General features: G+C 37.4%; 4 protein-coding genes across 4 annotated transcripts; 3 read left to right on the top strand and 1 right to left on the bottom strand.

Moving 5' to 3' along the window:
* The first annotated feature begins 6755 nt into the window (after window positions 1-6755).
* On the top strand, window positions 6756-10615 carry LOC113759295 (DDB1- and CUL4-associated factor 8). Its single transcript, XM_027301865.1, has 5 exons — window positions 6756-7079; window positions 7837-8088; window positions 9082-9225; window positions 9303-9986; window positions 10111-10615. Exons 1-5 carry the CDS (start codon window positions 6972-6974, stop codon window positions 10351-10353), a joined length of 1431 nt encoding a protein of 476 aa, XP_027157666.1. The 5' UTR covers window positions 6756-6971; the 3' UTR covers window positions 10354-10615.
* Window positions 10616-11742: 1127 nt separating this feature from the next.
* LOC113774875 lies at window positions 11743-13478 on the top strand. The gene is made up of 4 exons (XM_027319528.1): window positions 11743-11863; window positions 12695-12904; window positions 13009-13274; window positions 13365-13478. The coding sequence occupies exons 1-4, from the start codon at window positions 11743-11745 to the stop codon at window positions 13476-13478; spliced, it is 711 nt and encodes a 236-aa protein (XP_027175329.1).
* A 110-nt stretch (window positions 13479-13588) lies between these two features.
* Window positions 13589-19685, top strand: LOC113774867. The gene is made up of 8 exons (XM_027319518.1): window positions 13589-13751; window positions 13964-14094; window positions 14229-14501; window positions 14583-17109; window positions 17236-17410; window positions 17524-17638; window positions 18225-18305; window positions 19377-19685. The coding sequence occupies exons 1-8, from the start codon at window positions 13589-13591 to the stop codon at window positions 19452-19454; spliced, it is 3543 nt and encodes a 1180-aa protein (XP_027175319.1). The 3' UTR covers window positions 19455-19685.
* An 859-nt stretch (window positions 19686-20544) lies between these two features.
* LOC113774858 (protein NRT1/ PTR FAMILY 2.7-like) lies at window positions 20545-23014 on the bottom strand. The gene is made up of 4 exons (XM_027319506.1): window positions 22909-23014; window positions 22531-22748; window positions 21713-22251; window positions 20545-21382 (listed from the first exon to the last, which is right to left on the bottom strand). The coding sequence occupies exons 1-4, from the start codon at window positions 23012-23014 to the stop codon at window positions 20545-20547; spliced, it is 1701 nt and encodes a 566-aa protein (XP_027175307.1).
* Window positions 23015-24408: the final 1394 nt, after the last annotated feature.

Raw genomic sequence — 24408 nt, 5'->3', positions numbered from 1 at the left:
TACTATCTTTGAATGGATCCGTACTCAACGTCATGTCAAGGATATGCAGAGTTTTAGAATTGTAAGACCACACATATATTATGAACGTCGGAAAATAATACAAGGCTAATTTTATCGGTCGAGAAAAAAGTTGGATTCTTAACAAACTCGATCATCCTCACAATTAATTTGTTCTCCTTTCTTATGGTTGAACAATTAGTGAAAGCCACTTGGGGTTGGCTCGAATGGTTTCGAGGTAATCTCTTTAGGTCCTGAGGTTTCGTATTTGAGTCATCTCTCTTACTGTTTTATGTATTCTTGGAGGGTGGGGCGCACAAACGCAAGAAGATTAGTCGGCAAAGTTGGGATATTTTTTATATTGACAAAAAAAAAAAAACAATAAGTGAAAGCTCTTTCTGTTTCTATTTACACAAAAGAAGAAACACATTTGTCCTAGTTTTTTATTGTTATTATTTTTCTAGATGAGGGTCCTAGTTGAAATTCTCCTTTTCTTTCTCTTCATTTTTATTTAAATTCTACTCATTCTCTGTTGAAAAAAAAAAATACATATACACGAATATAGATTCGTGACTTGTGATGATAATCATGGGTTGGCTCAGTAGTTACCCTTCCATTCGATCTATGATTTGAATCCTGTTGGATTTAGCAATTGAAGGTGGGAAAGATTGCGGGGAGGGATGGAAGATTAAAAAAAAAACAAAAAAAAAACTTGTGACGGGCGCTATGAAGTCCACGACGTCGTACTATCTGCCAGCCCATCCCCATGGTTCCAGTTACATCATGAAAGCTCCTCTGATTTCCCCTGTTTCCTTCCTTTATTCTTTCTCTCCATCCCAATCCTCATCACAATTCGCGAGTCTTACATGTTTCCACACAATTTTTTTCTTTCTAAATAAAAAATTATATTACTCCAAAATTTGTATACCATATTGTTTTATTTTAGGGAAATTTGTCAAATTGGTCCCTAACATTTGCCAAAAATACTTTTTTAGTCCATAACATATAAAATCAGCCAAAATGATCCTTAACATTTAAATTATGAGCCAATTTGGTCCTATTGCTCGTTTTTGCTCATTTCTCCGGCTAAAAATAGCACGCCCCCCTCACGTGGTCATATTTTTAGGGGCAAAACCGGAAAACACATTTCATTACCGGTTGAAATAAGCCATCTTTCCTTCATCTAATCAACTCACTAACCCATTGAAATTGAAGAGGGAAAATACAGTAGCAAGAAATTGGGAAGAAGAAGCTGACCTTTGAAGAGTAAAATGGATCCAAACGTGCGATGTCTTTGTGGAAAGGAACCCATCATTGTGACTTCTTGGAAACCTGCAAATCCGGGGAGAAGATTCTATGGTTGTCCAAATTATGGAGTAAGTTTTCTTGAAATTTCAGGTCAGTTTGGGTTTGGGATGTGGGGTTAAAATTTGGTCTTGATATCTGATGTTCTTCGTGCATTTTAGGTAACTCGTGCTTGTGGCTACTTCAAGTGGTATGACCCGCCAATGTGTAGTAGATCTGTGTCAATAATACCTGGTCTATTAAGATCAATCAACCGGCTACAAGCTGATCAAGAACAGAGAATCCGAAGAGAGAAATTGCTTTGGGCTGCTTTGATTGCCTCTTGGATGTGCACTTTGCTGTTGTTAATAAGCTGGAATTAAACAAAAATTGGAAGATAGTTATTGGTGGGTCTAACATGTTGTTTAATTCTGTCTGGCTTTATCGGAGGATGTGAATCCGAGAGCATGTAGCAGCATCCAAAATATGAGGAGGCTTTGTTGTACCTGCTGCACTTTTGTTAATGGTTGTGTAATAGTAATAGCAGCACTTTTGGTAATTATTGTGTAATAGGAAAGGCTCATGTTTGTACCATTAACAATTATGAATGCAAAGCTGCTTTTTGGTCAATTGATTGTCGGAAAGGGAAATTTGCTAATGTAAAAGTGAAGATGATGAATGGCCATGTCTCTTAACATTGAATTTGAAGACAATAAGCTGCAGATACACTCAAATTTAAACATCAATAATTGATAAGAATGGATGTAAAAAAACTGGAAATTTGTGGTCAAGACTGAGAATCAATCCCTTAGATAATTAAGGTGCCTTTTGCTCCATTTTCTACTGTGCATTGCAAATGTAATTCTGTGTATAACTCTGTTTAGAGATTTCTTTAGTAATTTGTTGCTCATGACTACATGGTTATTGATCGTTTCTGCTGCTGGTCCAGTCCTAACAACAAAGAAAAATGTACTATCAACTTCTTAAGGACCCCATTTTGGCAGCAATACAGAAATTATGCATAAAGAAATTATTTACTTGCTTTAGACTAGCCAAGAACAGAATTATACCCGTCCAAAATACTTAATAGAGGGAAAAGAAACTTGGCCAAACTCAGTTCCACAAAAGATAAGAAGCCAAGATGCTTTTTACAGAAGTGCCAAAAACTAACAGCCAAGATGCTCTTTACAGCAGTGCTAAAGTCTTAGCTCAAGTCGTAATACAGGAACTATAATATCCCAAAAGCAAAATACAACATAAAAGTTGTAACTAAAGCCACCAAAAGATGCTTAAACAAGCCACCAGCACTTCAATTTTTCTTTTGCTTTTCACTGATCTTTGAAGATTCATGTGCCTGCTCTCGAGAAAGCTCTGCAACAGTGGAAGTGCACCTGCCTTTGGTGTGACCATATTTGTGGCAGATAGAACACTTGTACTTCCCAATATTCTCCATCTTGACAATTTTAACGAAGGCTTGTTAGATAACATAAAGGTAAAGTATGAGTATTTGACAAGCAAAAGATGTTTATGATACTCACTGGAGTATTTGCAGCAGTAGAATGGTTTGATGTAGATTGTTGACTTCCCAATGGTGCATCTGCCATGAGATCCTCAGACATCTGAGTATTTGACTTAGGAACTGGAGGTGTAGGTGTAACAAATCCATGTGAATCAGTCTCAGCAGAGGCATTTTGTGTCTGGCTTGGACACTTCCTACTATTGTGGCCAGTCTTGTTACATTTTCGACACTTATACACCATCTGCCCAGTTCTAGACAGCTTTTGCTGCTGCTTATTTTGCTTTTTACCTGATGTTGGTTCATCTGGCTCCCTTCGTCTAGCCTTTCGTGGTCTACCAGGAAGTTTTATGTTCACAGGAGGTAGCACGGGCGGCATGTCAGAATTTTTCCACATGTGCTCAGCATTCATTGGACTTATCATGGGTTCATATGCCCTCATGTAAGCTTCTTTGGAGTAGCAATTATGTACAAACTTCTCGGGTTCCTCTCCAGTGTCACAAATTGCAGCAATGGCATGTGCACAAGGAATGCCATTAAGATCCCACTTTCTACAACTACAACATTTACTAATAAGGTCCACAGTATACCTATCACCATACATGCACCTAACTTCAAATTTCCAGTCCTTGGAGTGGCTAGGAATGCAGTCATTTGCAGCAAGCTTATTTTTCTCCAACTTTTTCAGAATTTTAGGACATATCTCCCCAGTGTATTTCTTTATCCATTCCCTCTTTTTTTCTATCCTAACCATTAAGTAAAATCTAATGGTCTCCAACATGTCAAGAATTGGTTTCTGCCTAGCATCAAGGATTGTGGAGTTAAAACTTTCACACAGATTATTCAACAAAATATCACATTTTACACTTGTTCTAAAATGTGATCTTGTCCACTCCTTTGGATAAGTATGACTTACCAACCAATTGTAAGCACCTTCATCAACCTCTTTTAGTGACTCCATACATCCAGCAAATCTGTCCCTATAAGAAGCTCGTGCTGCAACCCATATCCTTTCCTTGAGAGCTAGGCCTGGATGTTGTTTTTTGAAATTATTATACATGTGCCGTACACACATGCGATGCTCAACCCCTGGCAGTACCTCTTGAATAGCTTGAACTAGCCCCTGTATAAATGAAATAAAAAATCAAACCTATATTACTGTCACTAAGTATTATCATAACAACAAGGCTGATAAAATTAGTTATATATTACCTTTTGCTTGTCGGTTATAAATGTCCAAATGCTTTCATCAATAATTTCAAGGTCACTCTTTAGCTCTTCTACAAACCATTTCCAAGAGTTCTTATTTTCAGTCTCAACTACAGCATATACTATCGGAAATAGTTGATCATTTGGATCAATACCAATGGCTGTGAGAAGAACTCCCTTGTGACTGCCTCTTAAGTGACATCCATCAAGACCTACAACATATCTACAACCCTGCAAGAACCCTCTTTTACAACCATCTAGACACACATAGAATCTCTGAAACTCATCATCACCTTCATTATTCTCAGTTGTAGTCATGAACACATTAGAGTCAGGATTTGCCTTTTGAAGTTCTTCACAGTAGCTCCAAAGTTTGCTGTACTGGGACATGACATCACCATGTATCATCTCTTTAGCTTTTGCCCTTACTTTATACCCCACATTAGGTGTAATACTAACTCCCAAGTCCTTGTGGATCTTTATCATAAAATCACCTACATTAAAATTTGGGTTCAGCCTAATGTCCTCCAAATACTTGTTGGCCAAATATGTCACACTTGCCAGGCCATGATAGGTTGTCCTACCACAAGTGTGAGTCAGCAGCATGCTTTTGATTTGGAATGTCACTTTATCACTCCTAACTGAGCAATATATGTTCCACATGCATCTCTTGCCTCTACATATGGCTTTGCATCTGTTTGAATCATTTTTCTTAAACCTGATTTTTCTTCCATACTTCACTCCATGTGATTTTGCAGCATTGATAAAGTCAGTCTTACACTTAAATAACAACCCAAGTTCAAACTTTGGGTCATCCATCTCTGTTGCAGGATTGAATACTCTAAACTTCTTTTTGTTCACATCCTTACTCCCTCCTTCATCTTCAGAACTCTCATTGCTGTGCAGCCCATCATGTGATGAATTATCTGACTCCTCCATGCTGCACTCATTATCTTCTTCATTAACAGCAGTTTCTTGTACCTTTTCTTTACCTTTTTTTGCTGTCTTGAACTGTTTAGCAACATTAGCCCAATCTGGAGGTATTTCACTAATAGATTTCATTAGCTCTTCCTCATCACTTATAGCATATTCGCTATCATACAAACTCTCAGGATCACTTGAGACAATATCCTCTATGATCTGCTCCTTATTTTTTTTGAATGACTTTTTACCTTCAGCCTTTCTATTTGATGTCTTCCTTGACTTAGTTCGTGCTCTTTTTCCTTGTCTGCTTTTGCCATGTCTTTCATTTTCATTACCATCAATTTCTGTAGCTCCATCAGTTGCATGTTCACCTACATCAGTTTCTACAGCCTCAGCAGTCGCATATTCAGCAGCATCAGGAGTTTCATCATCAACAGCATGACTTTTTGTAGTTCCTCCACTCTCATGTTCAGCAGCATGAGATGCACTTTGGTGTGATCCACTCATGCCACTAACACCACTCTGAGCAGTAACATCTTGATGGCCAACATCCTTTCTCCTCTGCTGCATTTTCAATCTTTTTGCAGGTGAAGTTCTCTTCTTCGCAATCTGTTTCATCCTCTTACCAGTACGTGAAGGAGTTCCTCCATCCATGTTAGAGTCTTGAAAACCACCATCAGTAGCTGGTGTTGGTGTGGCCACATGTACAGATTCTTCTTGAACACTCTCTGGTGTGGCCACACGTACAGATTCTTCATTATTTCTGTTACTATCATGCCTTCTTCCTTCTTCATCAACAGCAAAATGAGGCAAATTATATGTTCTTCGATGAATGAAGAACACATCAACTAACCCATACATACTCCCTAATTTAGCCAATTCAGCAGCATCATCCTCTTGCAACATATACACTAATCCATCTGCCATATTCCTACCAGGAATCAGGTAGTAGTAACCCACTGTATAAGGCTCAAATCCAAGTTTATTAGCTACTTCATCCAACTTACACAGAGACCATTTTTCTGGATTACAGCCATCGACTATGTCAACCAAACCCCCTACATAGTCTCTATTTCCTGTATCTCTAAGTTCACCTCCAAAGTGTATACGAATAGAAAAATGCATCTCATTGGACCCTGTCAGCCATTAAAACGACAATTACTTTGGACCATGACAGAAAAGTGGAGCCTTTCATAATAAAAATAGGGACCACAACAAAACTAAATAAAAATTGGGGACCACAGCAAAACTAAGTAAAATAACGAACAATCTTCAATTAATTAACATAAAATACAGTCCTAAGCAAGATTCGTCAACAATTGCTAACCACATTGGTAAAAAAAAAAAACTTACCATAACCCTTTGTGAAGTCCCATTTTCCCGAGAAATTCTGCATCTTTTCGAAGATTTTCTTCATGATTTTCTGGCCAAACCTTCAATCTTTTCTCAATCACACCTTACAGGTTTGTCGTCGTCATCATCGGTAGTACATTTCCAAGTTATGCTTGTTAATTTGGGGATGCAATTAGGGTTTCTTCAAACTGTAATTTTAGGGCCAAAGGTGAAATGTGTATTTTGCTGGTGGTCCCTATCCTTTTACCTTCAACCGGTAATGAAATGTGTTTTCCGGTTTTGCCCCTAAAAATATGACCACGTGAGGGGGGCGTGCTATTTTTAGCCGGAGAAATGAGCAAAAACGAGCAATAGGACCAAATTGGCTCATAATTTAAATGTTAAGGATCATTTTGGCTGATTTTATATGTTATGGACTAAAAAAGTGTTTTTGGCAAATGTTAGGGACCAATTTGGCAAATTTCCCTTTATTTTAAGGTCACATCCCACTTTCAACTGCGCCAATCGTCACTAGGAGCAGTAGGAGAAATATGTATCGCATCCACGGAGATGCTGTATCTAAATGACATACACTAACTCAAAAATCATGTTAACGTCGTTTAATCTTTGTGTATTTGTCAATCAAAATTGGGCTCTGAAAGCTGGAACCGTGCTAAAAAGAAGTTTTGCTGGACGAAATTGAGCTAAAATGAAGAGACGCTTCAAGTCTTCTGAAGATGGGTTCTTGGAATTTTACAAGAGGGAGATAGGTTTTTCTTCCCCCAGTACTTTCTCCCGCCACATCTCTGCTTCCCAGGTTTCTGTTTAATGATTTTATATTTTCAGTTCATATGCTAAAGTTTTTTTTTTTAATGCTATACCTAAATTTAATTCAGTTGTTGTTAGAGTTAAATTCCTTTTTTTTTAATTGATTGCGCAAAGGTTAAGAATTTCTTGCATAAACTCTTTACTCGATAATGAAAATACCAATTTTTTCCCGACATAATTGGCTGGTGGTGCTTTGATGAATTTGATCTAATTTGAAGGTCATTAACTGGTTAATATATCGGAATTCGTATGGTTCTTTAATTATTTCATGTGAAATATAGAGAATGAGTATATTTTCCTGGAAGTCTAGTGGAAATTCCTTCTGGTTGTGGTGACAAGCGTAGAAAATGAAAAAAGAAGTCTGAATTCCCTCGGGGCTTTCCTCTTTTTATCTTTCTTGTAATCCTTCATGTTGGCAGTACTAACTTAACGTACCATTATGATGTCAGAAATTCGTGAGCAGATATACTTTCATTGTATATTGCTGCCTTGGGGTCTAAATATGTTTAACTTCTAGTGTCAACATGCTGAGTTTCTTACAAGGGGAGCGTCTTGATTGTTCTTGTTGGATTTTGTGATGTGTATTTACGTTTGCTTTGATTGAATTTTATGCCAATCACACATTGAATCTTGTAAGTGTGTCTTTGCATGTGGAAGCTAGCAACTCTTCAAAGATGCAAATGCAGCGTGTAAAGTAGCTCAAACCTAGTTTTTTTTTTTTTTAATTCATATTCCTTCTGATGCAGAACTTGGTGGAGCAGATTGGTTTGTATGGAAAGTTAACAGGTCATGAGGGATGTGTCAATACCATTGAATTCAACTCCGCTGGTGACCACCTTGTGTCAGGCTCTGATGACAGACAAATCAAGTTGTGGGAATGGGCTACAAAGGCATTAAAATTCTCATATCCATCTGGCCATTCGGACAATGTATTCCAGGCGAGAATCATGCCATTCACTGATGATCGAAAGATAGTCACTTCTTCAGCTGATGGCAAGGTAATCTTTTTTACTATATGTTCCTATACACATATGGGATAATACATTTGGTGTGGATTTCATATTTCCTCGAGGATTATCTTGTTTAACATTTTTATGCCTTCTGGGGGAGAATAACTTCTGCCTCAACTCCCTTGCCCGCATAAATGAGGGCCATCTTGCCAACTGGAAATGATTTGTGCATGAGCTTAGTAGTCTGTTGCTTTTCTTTTCCTGATTAATGTACTGTAGTACGAAGTTAATACCATCTTATTGCATGCCCTCTTACCCTGCCAATGCTACAGTTTCAGCACTCATACGTTCTACTCAACTTTTGTATTAGGCTATTGATACTGCCAGGCTTAATGTTCTTCATTGTATTAGATGAATTCAACATCAATTCAACTTTTTTTATTTTTTATTTTTTATTTTTAAAGCTTACTAATTTTATTGATAAGGCCATAAGCATACACAATAGGGAAAACCCCTGAACAATTACAAAGGAAAAAGAGCACTAATCAACAGTAATCCACTACTCTTAGACTATATGAACAATAAACTATACAAACATAGAACTAGGAATACTAAAAGCTGCACATAGACTTAAAGCTTCTAAAGTAGCCTGGCACTTAGACCAACCAGCAATAATACCCCTAATATCTTGAACTATCTGTTCGGCCAGCTTCCCAGGAGAAAAGACAAGACTTATTTGGTTTTAATTTGATAAGGATGAAAATGAATAGAGGACTGAAAGAAAGAATTAAAATGACTCATGCTGCAACCTGAATATAGTTACATTCTATTGCATTAACCTTTTTCCTTTGAGAACTGAAGTTATGGTCTATTGACAGATCTCTTCATTTGAACCCCAAGTATTTGAGATGATCAGATGATCATAGTTGCCATGACATTTAGTTTCCAAAAAAAAAATAAACATGATGTCTGTTATTTTCTTCACAGAAAATCTGTTATTAAAAAGGTTCCTTTTCATTGTAAATATTGGCTTTGTTGCAGGTCAGGCTTGGCGAGGTGTTGGAAAACAGTCAGGTAGAAACAAAAAGGCTAGGTAAGCACCATGGTCGTGTATACAAGCTTGCAGTTGAACCTGGGAGTCCGTACATATTTTATAGCTGTGGCGAGGATGGTTTAGTTCAACATGTAGGTTACCTCCGTTCAAATTGAATTGGAAATGCTTGTTATTGCTTTTCTGACAAGAGTCCTTGCTTCTTTTGCAGTATGATCTTCGAACTAATTCTGCTACAAAGCTTTTCTATTGCTCTGCATTTGCAGAACAGCGTAATTCAAACTGCATAAGGCTGAATTCCATGGCCATAGACCCCAGAAACCCCAATTACTTTGCAGTTGGAGGTTCAGATGAATATGCACGAGTTTATGACATCAGAAAGTACCAATTGGATGGTTCAAGCAATGTAGACAGTCCAATTAACACATTTTGCCCTTCTCACTTGATTGAGACTCATGACGTTCATATCACGGCATTAGCTTACTCCAGCATGAGTGAGTTGCTTGTTTCTTATAATGATGAGCTCATTTATCTGTTTCAAAAGAACAAGGGGTTAGGTCCTTCTCCATCATCCGTGACTCCTGAATATGTGCATAATTTGGAAGAAGTACAAGTTTTCTCAGGACACAGAAATTGCCAAACTGTTAAAGGAGTGAGTTTCTTTGGTCCTAATGATGAATACGTCTTGAGCGGGTCTGATTGTGGTCATATATTTATATGGAAGAAGAAGGGGGCTAAACTTGTTCGTTTAATGTTAGGCGATAGACACGTTGTAAATCAGCTGGAGCCCAATCCCCATATTCCCGTTCTCGCTACCTGTGGACTAGAAAAAAGTATAAAGCTTTGGGCCCCCACTTCAGATGATGTTGTTCCTCTACCTCCTAACGCTGAAGAGGTACCATTCCAGAACTCTTCACATCTATGCATATATGTTAGGTTTTTACGGTTAGATGCTAGTGATTTTCTTGAAATTTTGTTGCTAGAATTGCTTGTGTCTAACTATCTAATGCTTGAATCAGATAATGGAGGGTAACAAACAACGCCGGCAGGATCATTCACGTGTTACACTTACTCCTGATATCATCATGCATGTTTTGCGTCTGCATAGGAGGCAAGCTCTAGCTTATATCGAAAGAAGGCCTAACAGAGAGGATATTGAGAGTGATGAAGATGATGGACGGGATGCTTACATTTTAGGATTTTCTGATGGTGATTCAGAGGAGGGTGTCACTGGGAATCCCAGAGAATGTAACATCAGCTAGAGTTATGTACTGAATAGTAGTAAAGCTCGAGTCTTGTCTTGAACGACTTGAATAATCTCTTGCTTCCATCGGGTATTCGTTGGGAGGCATTTCAGCTACAACCTTACAAAACTGGAGTTTCCTTCTTCTGCGAGTTAAGGGGGTAGTATAGTAGTAATGTGTATATGGCTTGAAAAGAATTATTGTATTATCCGCGACTGTATATGGTTGTCTCTTTTTGGTAAAAAAATAAAGAGCCTTGATGTTCAAAGTTTTTCTGATACGTTAGCTCCTTCCTCTGCTGCTCTTTTCGGATATGTATTTTTCGCCAACCAGAGCGCTAATTCCTTAAAATATTATTGGAAAAAAATTTCAGAATTATGGCTTGACGGGGTAAGAACATAAAAGATCCAAGAACAAGATCAAGGCACCCATGAACCATCCCGAGGCAGTAATGTAAACCTACGGGCTACAAATTTGTTCATGCTTTTTTTTTATTTTTTAGATATATGATATAAATGGGAGGTCTCAAATATGAGATTTCGCGCTCATACTTCTTCTTCTAACCCATGCTTCCTCACTTCATGCACTCGAATTATAGAGTTACAGAGACCTTTGTAGAGTTACAGCGGGAATCCGTTCAGTAAATTTAATGGTATTTCAAATTTAAATCAATTTAGACACGTGTCATCTTTTATGTTTTTTTTTTAAATAAATCGCAAATTCCCCTGTTAAATTTAAAAATAGGTATTACCTTCCTGAATTACATTTAATTAATGGCGAAGTGAATTGAGGGATACAATTATGGGATTAGATTGAGTCAATTAATTGGGATATAAACTGCTTATACGTTTCACTTATAAATATCAGCCTGTGGCTATGAGACTTCTTTTTCTTTTATTCCTTTAGAAAGAAATTTGATGACATATTGAGTGCATTTGCATACTGAAATTACTAGTAAACTATGACAAACTAATAGTTAAGGGAGAAAAAAAAAAAGAAAAAAGAGAGAGCGTTGATCCAATCCCACCAAAATAGAGAGACTTTCTTCTTATTTTTATACTCACAGAATCTAATCCGAATTTAAAAGTTTTAGCAATTTTCATGGGAAAACAATAAAAATAAAATGCAATTGCAGAATTGCTGCAGACAAGTCACCTGTCTCCAAACCTGTCTTGTTTAGACCCGCCGGTCCGAGCCGGCGAATCCGAACCAAATCTCTATTCCCGCTCCTTATCTTTTTGAAAAAAAAAAAAAAAAAATCCAGCATTCATTTCTTCATTCATTGCCCCAAATTTCCCAACGAATTTCCCTCAAAATTAGTAAGTAGTAATTTGTTAGTTAGTCAGTTTTTTTTTTTTTTTTTTTTTTTCTTGTTTTTCAAAAAAGCTGGTGCCAAATAATCAAAAAATGGAATGGGAATCCAAGCAGCTTGGCCTTCTCCCCGAAGACGGTTCTCTAATTCAACAACAAACCCCACATTCACACAAGTCACCTTACCATCAGCCTCGCATTTCGCCTGCAACTGCAAGTTAGTGTTCTTTCTCGCTACTAAGGATTTCTTATGCTACTCTTTTGGTTTATGTTTCTTGCTCGTATTATTTGTAAACTTCCCAAATGACATTTGCCTAAATTTTGCATTTTCTAGGGTTTGATTTGGACCTGTGTATGTTTCCCTGTATGCATAATTCCAACGTAGTCCTCATGGTTTTTGGTTTTGGTGGCTTTTCTTTGGTTTCTATATTCTAAATAAATACTACCAGCAATTGGCATCAAAATTTATTTATTTATTTGGGTAAGTTTTTTGGATCTATTTTCTTCTTTTATTGGTTACCAGGCAATTCTCAATTTATGATTATATAGAATTTTCTGTTTGAAGAAGATGCTAGTAACTGATACGGCAAAATTTGGGCTTACTTGTTTTGTTATGTCACAAATTTTTAAGCTTGAAATAATTCCTAGGTATTTTGGGCTCTGATTGATTGGAGCTTACTTTTCTTTTTTCAATGAAGAATAATGCTAAACAGAAAAAAAAAATAAATGAAAGAAAAGCCTCTTTTAATTTTTTTGTTTTTGTTTTACATTATGAATTGTTAAGGCCAGCGAATTGTGATTCTGTAATTTGTTGTGTTTTGCTCTGGAAATTGTTAATCTTAATGCAACTCAAGAGCAAACGGTGATATCTTATGGACAATCCTGGCTAAGTATATGCTGTTCATTATGCCGTTTTGACTGCTTAACTTTAGTTCTTTGTGATCTTTCATCATTTCATTTGGAAATGCTAGTTTTAATTTAGTTTGAGATTTTTCATAGAGTGAAAAATGTGTATGAAAGGTGATTAAATTAGCTGTTGTCATTGCAGAGGGGATTAATGTCCGTAATGATCCAGCTTCAGTGAAACTGAATAGCTTGTCTCATCAAGACATGACCAACAAGGAGAATATTACTACAAACAAACTTGAAGGACCAAAGTTGAGTATGGAGCCAATGCAGATGAAGAAAAAGAAAAAGGGTGGAGGATACAATTTGCGCAAAAGCTTAGCTTGGAATCAAGCATTTTTCACTGAAGATGGTTTTGCAATTCTTCTTGCCTATGTTCATACATGATTTTAAAATCCTCTTTTGCAAGTTAAAGATGGTATAAGTTGTTAATTACTTTTTTTCATCTTTTATTAGGTGTCTTGGATCCCATTGAGTTATCCATGATTACTGGGACGCTTGGAAATTCTTCCAGAGAGGCGCTTTGTGCTATTACTGAAGAAGCAACCACCTCTCTTTCTAATGATATTCAGTTCAACCGTGATTCTGCTAACCCATGTACACCTGAGAAGAATTTATTTAAAGCATCACCGGCTGCTTGTTCCGGTAAAGATCGAGGGACAGTTTGTTTGTCTCTGAAGCATACTTCACCAGCTCACATTCATCAGGCTTCAACTTCTGTGGTCAGTTTTAAGTGTCAGGATGACTCTATCTGCTTTTACTCCATTTAGTGTGGTAACTTACTGAGCCTTTCTGAAAGTGTGTGCTTTCAGGCCTCTCATAAAGTCCTTTCAACTCATGGGGCTAGAAAAACGGCAGCCAGAGCTAGTAGCTCTCCGAGATCCTTGCCTCTGTCAACATCATATCCTGTAAATAGTTTTAAATAGTATGCGAAAGTAAAGGCCTTTCGGTTTTATACTTTTCTTAAGGTGGTTTACTCTTTAGTCACTTTGATTTGCAAAATTTTAAATATGTTGTGCCTTAATGCTACTTTACTATGAAAAGGCCTGCTAACATTAATGCCCAAAAAGCTGTTTCCAAGGAGTCAAAGCTTCCAAAATTCCCTGTTTCAAAGCCAGGTCATCCATCGATTCCAGCAACTAATAAGCGCACTATAGGTGGAGCAACTTCCTTAAAACAAAATCAGATGTTGCAGCCAGGTAATCAAACTAGTAGTCTGTATTCATGAATGGTACTGGTTTCAAGTGGTTTCAAGTTGCTTTTTTGATCTAGTCCAATACAACTAGGTTTTATCCTTATGCTCTTAAAATTTCAAATGACTTAGATGATGGTTTGTATAATAAGCTTATGTTTAGTTACATATTAGAGCTTATCCATGGTTAATGACATTTAATATTTTTATCTTATGCAGTTGTTAATACCCAGAGAAATACAGAACTAAAAAGCTACTCAAAAAGTGTAAAAAACACACAGAGTAGAGCAAAGGCTGTTTCTGAAGAGTTACTCAATAAATCCTCTGCCTCACATGCTAAGAGAAACAAAGTGAGAACTCCCAAGCCTCTTTTATTGTATTTACTTGCAGCACACTCTGGTTTCGATCATAGTATTAACATTTTTAACAATCAACAATCTAATATCTCTTTTACTCGTTTCAATTTTTTTTTGACTCGTTGCAGGTTAATCCCCGTATTAGTCTGCATGCATCAACCCAATTATGTCCCATACAGGTCAACAAAGTCCATAGTTCTGGCTCAAAATTGATTCTAGATGATGTCCCTTCAGTTATCACTGTGGATTCATCTGACTGCCAAGATGTTACCACACAACTAGCAGTTAGGCTTCCTTCAAGCAATGTCATCACTGGTACAACTTTGCAGCATACACAAAGTCAATCAACAAAACCATCAGGTCTGAGAATGCCATCTCCGTCACTAGGATTTTTTGGTCAGGTATCACTATCGGCTCAGTGAACACTATAGTTTACCATGGTTCTGGTATCTTATCCTGCCTTCTTGAAATTATTTTTGCAGTCAAAATTTCCAGCTTCAAGTTGCTTTTCACACAGAATTGTTGACCCTAGTCATCGACGAGGTAAACTTGGTGACTGGAGGCCACCGCAATTGCCAGCAAAAATTCCTGGAGTTGTTGATGGTAAAATGCTGACTTCACGTGTCTCACGCTCAAGATTTAATCTTAGTGCCGTTTCAATTGATGCAATTACACCTGATGTGGGCAAAGATGCTATGATGGATGGGAAGAAGATTCCACATGAACCTAATCACTGTGAGCTTGAGAGCGATAAGAATAGGTTGCTGAGCATTACTGATACAAATGGGAAATTTGAGAATCATGTCAAGGATGAAAGCATTACTGCAGTTGATAAAGATGGAGAAGCTGAGATGAAAGAGAATATAAATCTCTTAAAAATTCCATCTTGTAGAAGTATGACAGAAGTTGACAATGCCAAAAGCTGCACTCTTGGTCATAGAGCAAGTACAGAATCAGCTGGCAACTATTTCGAACATTCTTTATTTTACCAACCTGAGGAGTTTGCTATAGGTGTAACTGGAACAAGAAGCATGAATACAAATTCATGTGAAGATGAAAATTCTGGCAGCTCTACTGTAAATGATGTTATTAATGGTGGTGTGATGAATTCTGCTTCAGTGAGGTGCATGCAGAATCTTGATCAATCATCTAGTTTGCACAGTGACAGATTAGAAACTTCCAACTTTGAAGAGCTCCTGGTCCCTGATGAAGATAAGCCTTCTATGTTGGTTGAGGGAAACCATAAAAAGATGGTTGGAGATTCATGGATTTGTGGAACTGAAAAAATTGATAATCAGACTGTTGAAGATTTGGAACTTACTAATTCTAGACTAGAAAATTTAGAATTTTCCTCTGAGCATATATATGCAAGTCTTTCAAAAGATTCTTTTGTGAGGAATGAGATGGCTGAGAATACACAGAACCTTAAGCAATCTTTAGAGGTTATTGAATTGAAAGATACATCTGCTATGCTTTTACAGACTCAAACTGCTTGCCCTGAATTTGAACAAATCTCAAAGAGTATCCATGGTTTGGCTTCTGCTGATTGTATTTTGCTTGAGAAAGACATAGGTTCTGAAAAATACCAGGTAGCAGTAAATGAGATGTTCCCGATAGATGAAAAAGGTGCGATTGAAATGGATAATTCTGGAGTTGAAATTGCAGAAACATTTGGTGGAATGGAAGGCGAAGGATTTGATAGTAACCAGATCATTAGACATGATTTTCTCAGTGAACCAAATGAGATGGCTGAGAATACACAGAGCCTTAAGCAATCTTTAGAGGTTGTTGAATTGAAAGATACATCTGCTACGCTTTTACAGACTCAAACTGCTTGCCCTGAAGTTGAACAAATCTCAAAGTGTATTCATGGTTTGGCTTCTGCTGATTGTATGTTGCTTGAGAAAGGCATAGGTTCTGAAAAATACCAGGTAGCGGTAAATGAGATGCTCCCAATAGATGAAAAAGGTGCGATTGAAATGGATAATTCTGGAGTTGAAATTGCAGAAACATTTGGTGGAAAGGAAGGCGAAGGATTTGATACTAACCAGATGATTAGACATGGTTTTCCCAGTGAACCAACATTGGTGTCTTTTGAGGTTGCCCCACTAGTTCCAAATCATGATTCTGCACTAGATACAAGTGTCACTCATGTCATTTTGAGTGACAGAGCCACCTCTTTCGATATGCATCGATGTTCATCTGAAGCATCAGAGTTTTTGGTTGGAGAAGTCCACAAATCATTTCATGGGGATAAAGTGAAGAATAGTGAAGTTAATGAAAGAAATCTCGTAATAGTGGAACCTGTGTGTCAAAGTTTGTTTAGTGGTCCTCATCTAGAAAGTCATGTAGCAGACAATAATCATACCAGTTTATATTCAGAAAGCAAAGTATGTCATGATGACCAGAAGTCTGACACTCAAACCATTGCAGGAACTGACAGTACCTTAGATGGTTATCCCGGGATTGAGATTGCAATGCAAACAAGAGAAGCCACAATAGAAGCAACTAGTGGGGATAATATATCACAGACTGGAGATGATCCAGAGTTCTTTGCTGACAGCAGTGTGCCTACGAAATGTTGCATTGACCATATTTCAGTTGTGTGCGATCACTCTGCTACAGATGCTAATTGTACTGAAGAATCTGAACAATTGCTATTGTCTAATTGCTTCACATTGGTTGAAGAAGTTTCTGGGCTCAAAAATAAGTTGTTTCCCAGGGATTCCTCATATGAGGAAACAACTGAATCTGCAAAATCCAAAGAAAGTAATGTTTTGGGAAGTGGGGATGCAGTTATGGTAGAATTTGAACATTGCGAAAGTGAATTTAGAAGCTACAAAGAACTTACTGATGCACCACTTCGAGCTTGTGATCATGGTAATCATAAATTTAATGGTGATTTGAGCATTGAGGAAACTAAACCGAGCTGCACGGAGATTGAGCCTTCATCTGAGAAGTGTGAGCTTTCCAGTGGAAGTCAGACTAGGCACTATATTGAGCTTGGAGGTACAATGTTCTATCTCTAACTTTATTAAGTTTGAGCATGAGTTAATGATTGCATTCGAATTGTAAAAAACTGTAAATCAATTCAAGAATTTTTGTGGGATGACATTTTGGGTTGGCTGGTTGAAGGAGGTCTGACATCACCCAGAAGCGTAAATCAGTCCATTGGAGTAATTGATAGCGCCTTAACTGATGAAATTAAGCCCGAAGTTTGCCAGGACATGGATAGTCTTGTGAAGGACACAAAATGTGATTTGAAGACTTCATTGTGCCAGGAACAGGATGGAAATTCAACTGCAGCAATGTAAGTTGCAATAACTAATTTGCTTTCTGGTTAATTTGTGATTATGGGCACTCAGTGTGATCTTGTTAAAAGTTGGTAATCTATTTCTCAATCTTAAGAGGTCTCTCTTGCAGTGGCAGCAATAAAGCTGTGAGCAATTCAGATAAAACAAATCTTATAATCTTTCCTCCAAGAAATGCAGTTCCATTTTCTGATGAATGGTTGGCTGCTGTTGAAGCTGCTGGAGAGGTAAATTACTCTTGGTAGCCATTTGGTGCTTTGGACGTCAATATCTGGCAATGGTTGGCTGCTATTAGTAACCTAGCTTTCATTGGTACCTGATGAAAGTTTTGACCTTATTTTGATTTGCATTCTGCCTCATTATTGTGCTTTTGCCATATCATAATATGTACTGAACTATTACTGTTCAATTAAGAACATGCACCCTTTAAGCATAACACTTGTTTCTTCACGACAAAATAGTCTTAACCTACAGAAGTTTCCATATTTCAACTAACAAGTTACTCCTATTTATTTTTTGTTTTGAAATTGCATAAATAATAGAGTGTGGTTCAATGGTAATACACATCATTATGGTTTTGGGTTTTAAATTGTCAAACTAAAGCGTCTCTTGTTGTTAACTAATAAAATAGCGCATCACAGTGACTCAAAATCATAGTCAGGCTAACTCATTCTCTTTGAGTTGTTTATTCATTTTCTTAAGTTCACCTTATCACCAATCTTATTGTGCACACGTACGATCTTGAGAAGTTGCTTGATTATGGCAATTAAAATTAGGCTTATAATATGAGTTCACATGAAGAGTTCTTTACAGGAAATTTTGACCGTGAAAAGTGGTGCAGTGCAAAATTCTCCACCAGACAAGTGTTTACCTGAACCTAGCCCATGGTCTCCGGTATGTCACCCTTCTAACATTGGTTTTGTCAATGGTTTAAGTGAAATCTTTCCCATTTTGAGTCATAACATACTAACACTAAAGCCTAACTTCTAAAGGAAGCATCTTATTGATGTCTTGGTGTTTTGAGATGCATTCACTTTTTGACTTACTATTAGCTCTTTTCTTTACGACTGCAAAAATATCTGGAGTTGGAAACATGTAAGTTTTAGGCATTGTGCTCTCATAATTTATTTTCTAATGGCAGTCCTGACATTGCTGAAGGTTGTTCTCTCCTCTGTGTCTTGAATGTTAGTCTTTAAACTTGGATTTTCTGTATAAAAAGGCTGAAAACACTAGATTATCATGAATTTTGCCTTTTCTTTAGATTTCTAGTTTGGTTGGCATGCACTTTTGTCTGTTTTCTCTTAACATCTCAGCTATGAAAATTGAGAACCCTTTTCGCATGTTATACTCCTAAGGCGTCCTTATTTTGAACTTTGACTCAGTTCAAGTATTTCTGTAGTCAATTTACTGTATTATTGCCATTTGAGTAACCTGCATCCCCTACACAAAGCAAACTAGGAAAAGAAAAGAGTGCTATAGTTTTTTAAAACTGTTTGAGTGGTTTCTGTTTCCCGGACAAGTATCTTGTTTTTTAAAACTGCAAGCATATATCAACAGACTGAATTGGAACTTTCTTTGGCTACCTTTGTATTTGAACTGCCTATCTTTCCTAGATTTGGCTTTGCGTCTTCGTGTGGTATACTAGTACCTTGGTGGGCAGAAATGCTTACACATTTATGAGTCCTTACTCTGTTACACTGCTCTAGATTTCATTCACATGCCAGAGCCCATGGAACCAGAGTTCCATTTACAGCAACAGCAAAAGAGAAATGAATAATTTGTCATTCTTCCTGTTATTTCCTATGAGATTTTAGTGCGCTGATGACTTGTTTAACAGATATTAAACTCTGAACAAACAGAAAAGTTTGAATTAAAAGTTTAAAGGGGATATATTCTGCTGCACTAGTCTTTCAATTCGACCAATTTCATTACCAATTCAAATATCAAATGTTTTGTGATTTTCAGGTCAAAAAGAAAAGCAACGCCATCGGGCCATATGACTGTACAAAGTTCACCAACAATTTGTCCTCTGATCCTCAATAATCAGCTAGGTCTGAATTTCATTTTTTTTTTAACTGGAAAACTAGTATTAGATAGTGACTAAAAGATGATATTAGATCATTTTTTCAGTGCTTAGTTCCTGTTTCTTCACCTTTGTTAATGAGGTAATTGTGCCTGTGGCTACTGCTGCTTGTCACTGATCAGGATTCCAGGTTAAAGGTGTATTATTCTCCGCCAAACTAAGAATCAAATCCTATTTTCCACTCTTAAACATCCTTTTTCCCCTTTTCTCACCTTTTTTTTTTTTTTTACTTTTGATTGCATTAAACGATATTTCATGTTGCAAGTATTTTCCAAACTGATAAAAGCAAACTCTAGCTTCCCTTCCTCATTCAAAACATTGTTCGTGCCTTCATGGTCTGCATCTGCAAACATCCCTTTCTCTTCTTTTGTCTTTTTTATTTGTTGTTGCATTAATGGAAATTTGATTGATGTTTTTAATTTGAGATTTTGAATCATGAGCCCTGAGAATGTCTGATTCCACCACAATTGAGTTTCCGTCTAGAATAAGGCATCCATAGTTTAGTGCAGCAAAGGCGGGAGCAGCAAAGGTCTAGCAAACTTGATTTTCTCTGGCGTATAATGATATTTCCTTCAGAAAAAAAAGCCAAAATTTCATTAGCTAGTGAGTCTGGAAGTTCGAATTTTGTAAACAATCTTTTCATCACAAGTAAAAGATCTGGTCTTGAGATAGTTATTTGTTTGCCAACAATTCCTTCAAATATTTTACCATCTTTCCCTGCAAAACCAAATTCAAATTCCACCGTCTTGCCCCGAGATTAGTTGTAACCGTGGAGCATTCTCTCCAGTTATTAGTTAAAACTAATCCTCCTCTGTGGTGCATATCGTTTCTTCATCTTTCATCGTTAGTCAGATCAAATTAATACCGTAAAACAGTTTTCAAATTGATTAAGTTTGAAATTCTTGAGATATGAAATATTAAATTATAACCCAGCAGGAAAAAGGTAAAAAGAAAGCAGCGTCATCTAATCTTTGGTTTGTATTGATCCTGGATTAAGGTAAACACAAGTATGGAAGTAAATCATCTTCGTTAGATATTGACTTTTATCCTCTACACAGTAGACTCATCAGTTACCTTCACCGTTTCAACATTTTGGTACTTGTAAAAGTACGAACATACAAGATAATAACAGAAGTTGAGACCTGCTAATACACAAACCAGCCAGTACACATTATCTAGTCTCCCTTTGTTCAAGTCATCTGGCAACCACCCTCTTGTCCTTCGGACAAGATCAATCACAGCATTGCCCAGATAGTAAGCAATGCCCATATATAAAGCTACAGCTGCAGTTGATGTGCTTTTCAGCGAAGCAGGGAATTCTTGGTAGTAGAAATCAATTTGACCAGGGAAAAAGAATGCTTCTCCAATGCCTGCGATAGCTAGTGGTGGCACAAGCCAGAATACTGACATTGGTACCACGGCATTATCCTGGCCTTGAAGGTCATGCAATCGCGCAATCTTCAGCCTTTTGGCCTCTACCAGGGCCAAAACAGCAAGGCCAACAATGTCTAACAAATGGCCGATCCCAACCCTCTGGAGAGGCCTGACGGGATGGCCAGTGAACTTCTCCCCCAGGGGGAATAAGAACCGGTCCAGGAGGAATACGGTAAAGCAAGTTGGCATCAAAGTGAAGAGAAATACTGAACCCGCAGGAATTTGGAAATGTGGTCCGAGATGACGGTCCATTGCAAGAGCCTGAAGGACCGATAGACTCCCCAAAATAACGAGTGGGGTGGACAAGAAGAACCCCGTGGACCATAGTGGGAAAATTTTGATTATCCTTTTGAAATCTTCTACATCTTGCACTGTACATAGTTTCCAAGGTTGTCTGGTGGAGCCATCTGGTTCGGTTTCCCCTTCTGCTCTGAGTGCTGCGCGGTTTAAGAACCTGTATTTTTTTTTTTTTAGAAAGCAATTAATCAGCTAATTCGAAAATTGAATTGCTTTATCTGAAGAAGTCAAAGGTAGAGGACTAGTCGCGCCCGTTTGGCAAGTGAGTTTTTTGGGTGTTTGTTTAAAACTTTACTGTAGCTTACTCTAGAAGTTTTTTAAAAAATTTTTGAAGTGTATTTTTTTTTTAAATATTTTAAAGTGTATAGTTTAAAAACTTTGAGAAATTTTTTGAGGTTATCGTAGTTAAAATTTTTAAAAAATTTGTAGCAAACAAACTTGACAAAAAACTTGTCTTCCGAACAAGGCTATTTGATTGTACACTTACTTGAAAAATTTTGAGGGAAAGGTAGTCACTTTGTAGTCTGCTGTGTCTGGCCCTTGAAAATAGTCTTCACTTTTCAGTGAGAGCACCATTTTCCTTTTCCTGAAAGATGCAACAATAACACGAGCCAAACGAACAAAAGGGCTACCTTGTGGCTTGAGGTGATGATAGAAACCGCTGCCAGCTAAGAATATTGCCAATGCAAATATATTTGCGGCAACACAAATCCCAAACCCCAACGTCCAACTAACACTGTTCTCAATATACACAATGAGAGTAGAGCTTATACCAGTGGCCATGTACATTGTAAAAATGTACCAGTTGAAGAAAATTCCTTGATGCTTTGGTTTATCAAACTGATTTGCTCCCATGGATCCAATAGTGAAGCGTGTCCCTGCCATCCCTATAGATCCTAGAGCTAAGCCGATATAAAGAACTGCAAGTTGGACTTCTGATGGATATTTACAGAGGTTCGATCCATTTTCACAATGTGGAGGTCTCAATTTACTGATTGCTGCTGTCAGGACTATTATCAATAGGCCCTGCAAATTGAGAAATAGTTCTTTCAAATCTGATCAAGTTAAAGAAGCTTATTAATCTGTCCACCTGCAACTTACAGAAAAAATTAAAACAAAAAAATCTGTTCACCTTCAATTCATGTTTATCGAGAAGCTTAGACCCTTAATATTTGATAAAATGAAAGTGCAGATCAACATCAGATACACAATCGATCAAGTTAGCTTGATCTGGAAATCAAGAGTCTAAAACAGAGATTGATTCAGTCACTAAGATGATAGAAACAAGAAGAGAAAGTTCCTGACCAGGGATGAAATGAGAGAAGAAATCCAGATGACGGAGTAACAGCCCGTAAATGAGTCAGCAATGATGGCTGCAGCAATTGGAAGTATTGTGGTACAGCCATTAACAACATTGAAAATTTTAGCGGCACTAATGCTTCTGATGTTGAATTCTTGAATCAGATATACAATAAGGTTGCCAGTCAGTCCTCCAAAAGCAAGTGCTATACCTGCCACAGTTGCTGCTTTATAGAAATAGCTCTATGTTAGAGCATCTAGGCAAACAATTATGCTACTGGTGAAATGATACTAATATCTGGAAGTTCATTATCTCCGGAGATAGGTAGAGTGCAGAATGTATTTAGCCGGTCGTTTTATAAAGAGAGGAAGAGAGAAAATGACCTATAGTGAACGGAAAAGTGGTCCAACCGCCTTTCTTGCCCCCGCTGGAAATTGAAGTAGGCTCAGGGTCTTCTCCATTAGCAGAGTTGAGCACTGTCCTGTCCATGGTTTTGGAAAAAGGACGGCTCAAATGTTGTCACACTGTAAAGCTCTATCTATAGTGGTATATTCCTGTTGGATATATATATATATATATATGGATATTTTCTCAAAGATTTGTATGTTTTACTATCTTTACAAGTCTCCATTCAAGTATTCAATACCTCTGCCCCACGAAAACTGGAAAAGGGGAAACACTTGCATACATGAATATGGACTGCTCTCCCTCGTGTTGATTAAGCAAAAAAAAAAAGTCAGCATCCTCGATTATACATTGTTTAGGGTTGTGTTTTCTTTAGGGTGGTTGGATTATGACATGTCTAGAGACTGGATTAGTACCAGAATTCGAGGAGTGGAAAATTGAAGAATGTCAATGAATTTGGTCACCTTTGATTGCCAGGGCAAGCATATTTTTGGAATTTAGCTGTGACATTAGCATTAAGGATTCAGAATCTTTTTTCTTCACAGAAGTACAGGTACTCGTCAGCTCTTTTTTCTTCTTGCTCTTTCAAATATCAGACGGGATAATCTATAATTAAAAACTAGTATATAATATTCATGTGACAGAAACAAAATTCCTTTTTGTATAATCGTTTGGTCATCTGTCAACCGGTGCCTAAAGAATATATGTATAAGCTGATGCAAGAATCAAGACTTTTAGTACCCCAAGTTGCTGATAATATAATATTACAATCATTGCTATGATGTGCAAGCAGCAGTTTTGCTTCTCCAGTGAAGCGCTTGGTTTTAAATTGCAACTTGTTCGAAAATGTCCACTGCTGACCGTTGCAGGAGGACTGTTATATGTTTGTAGTAGGTATGGGTACCTATCCTATCATTTAGGTTGTTTTCAAGGAAACTTAAGTGGTGGAACCAAACTGTAAAATAACCCATTTTTATCTGAAACTAGCCCTTCAATCCTTCTGTCTTTTTTTTTTTTTTGCCCCCTCGTCTTCATGCTAAGAGGATCAGGCTCAATGAGGGTTGAAAAAAGAAGTTAGCAGCTTCAAAGTAAACAAGTTGGGTTAGTAATGGGCTGATACAGATGAATGGCCTGGCGGGGGTAGCTGGAATGCTGGATTTACACATCTATTGATGTGGTAGGTGGCAGAAGAATAGTGGTAACACATTAATAATCCAATTATCAATTATCCCTTATAATTATCCTGAGTGCCTTCACACTTACCTGGAGAAATGACTCATGACTTGACCAGAATCAATGGTAAAAGAAATCCGAATGGTTTTGGCCCATTTGCTTGCTTCTAGGTGAGGCGGAGCAATTTTGATTATATCAAAGTTGATATACATGGTTATTGAGAGCACGTTAAGGTATCCTTGACCTATTTACTTTGCCTGATTCTCCAAATTTCGGAGGCGGCTCAGGATATTAACAACCTTCAA

Source organism: Coffea eugenioides, chromosome 1, assembly GCF_003713205.1.
Source record: "Coffea eugenioides isolate CCC68of chromosome 1, Ceug_1.0, whole genome shotgun sequence".
Lineage (NCBI taxonomy): Eukaryota > Viridiplantae > Streptophyta > Magnoliopsida > Gentianales > Rubiaceae > Coffea > Coffea eugenioides.
Note: the sequence above shows the minus strand (reverse complement) of the source record. Positions and strands in the feature narration are given on the sequence as shown.

Excerpts from the sequence above, each read along its gene's own strand:
- LOC113759295 (XM_027301865.1), top strand. The coding sequence starts at position 6,972 with ATGAAGAGACGCTTCAAGTCTTCTGAAGATGGGTTCTTGGAATTTTAC. Across the intron at positions 7,080-7,836 it reads GCCACATCTCTGCTTCCCAG|AACTTGGTGGAGCAGATTGG; the intron begins GTTTCTGTTTAA and ends CTTCTGATGCAG. Across the intron at positions 8,089-9,081 it reads CTTCTTCAGCTGATGGCAAG|GTCAGGCTTGGCGAGGTGTT; the intron begins GTAATCTTTTTT and ends GCTTTGTTGCAG.
- LOC113774875 (XM_027319528.1), top strand. The coding sequence starts at position 11,743 with ATGGAATGGGAATCCAAGCAGCTTGGCCTTCTCCCCGAAGACGGTTCT. Across the intron at positions 11,864-12,694 it reads CATTTCGCCTGCAACTGCAA|AGGGGATTAATGTCCGTAAT; the intron begins GTTAGTGTTCTT and ends TTGTCATTGCAG. Across the intron at positions 12,905-13,008 it reads AGCATTTTTCACTGAAGATG|GTGTCTTGGATCCCATTGAG; the intron begins GTTTTGCAATTC and ends ATCTTTTATTAG.
- LOC113774867 (XM_027319518.1), top strand. The coding sequence starts at position 13,589 with ATGAAAAGGCCTGCTAACATTAATGCCCAAAAAGCTGTTTCCAAGGAG. Across the intron at positions 14,095-14,228 it reads CACATGCTAAGAGAAACAAA|GTTAATCCCCGTATTAGTCT; the intron begins GTGAGAACTCCC and ends GACTCGTTGCAG. Across the intron at positions 17,411-17,523 it reads GGAAATTCAACTGCAGCAAT|TGGCAGCAATAAAGCTGTGA; the intron begins GTAAGTTGCAAT and ends TCTCTCTTGCAG.
- LOC113774858 (XM_027319506.1), bottom strand. The coding sequence starts at position 23,014 with ATGGACAGGACAGTGCTCAACTCTGCTAATGGAGAAGACCCTGAGCCT. Across the intron at positions 22,252-22,530 it reads CTTCTCTCATTTCATCCCTG|GGCCTATTGATAATAGTCCT; the intron begins GTCAGGAACTTT and ends CTCAATTTGCAG. Across the intron at positions 21,383-21,712 it reads TTTCCCTCAAAATTTTTCAA|GTTCTTAAACCGCGCAGCAC; the intron begins GTAAGTGTACAA and ends AAAAAAATACAG.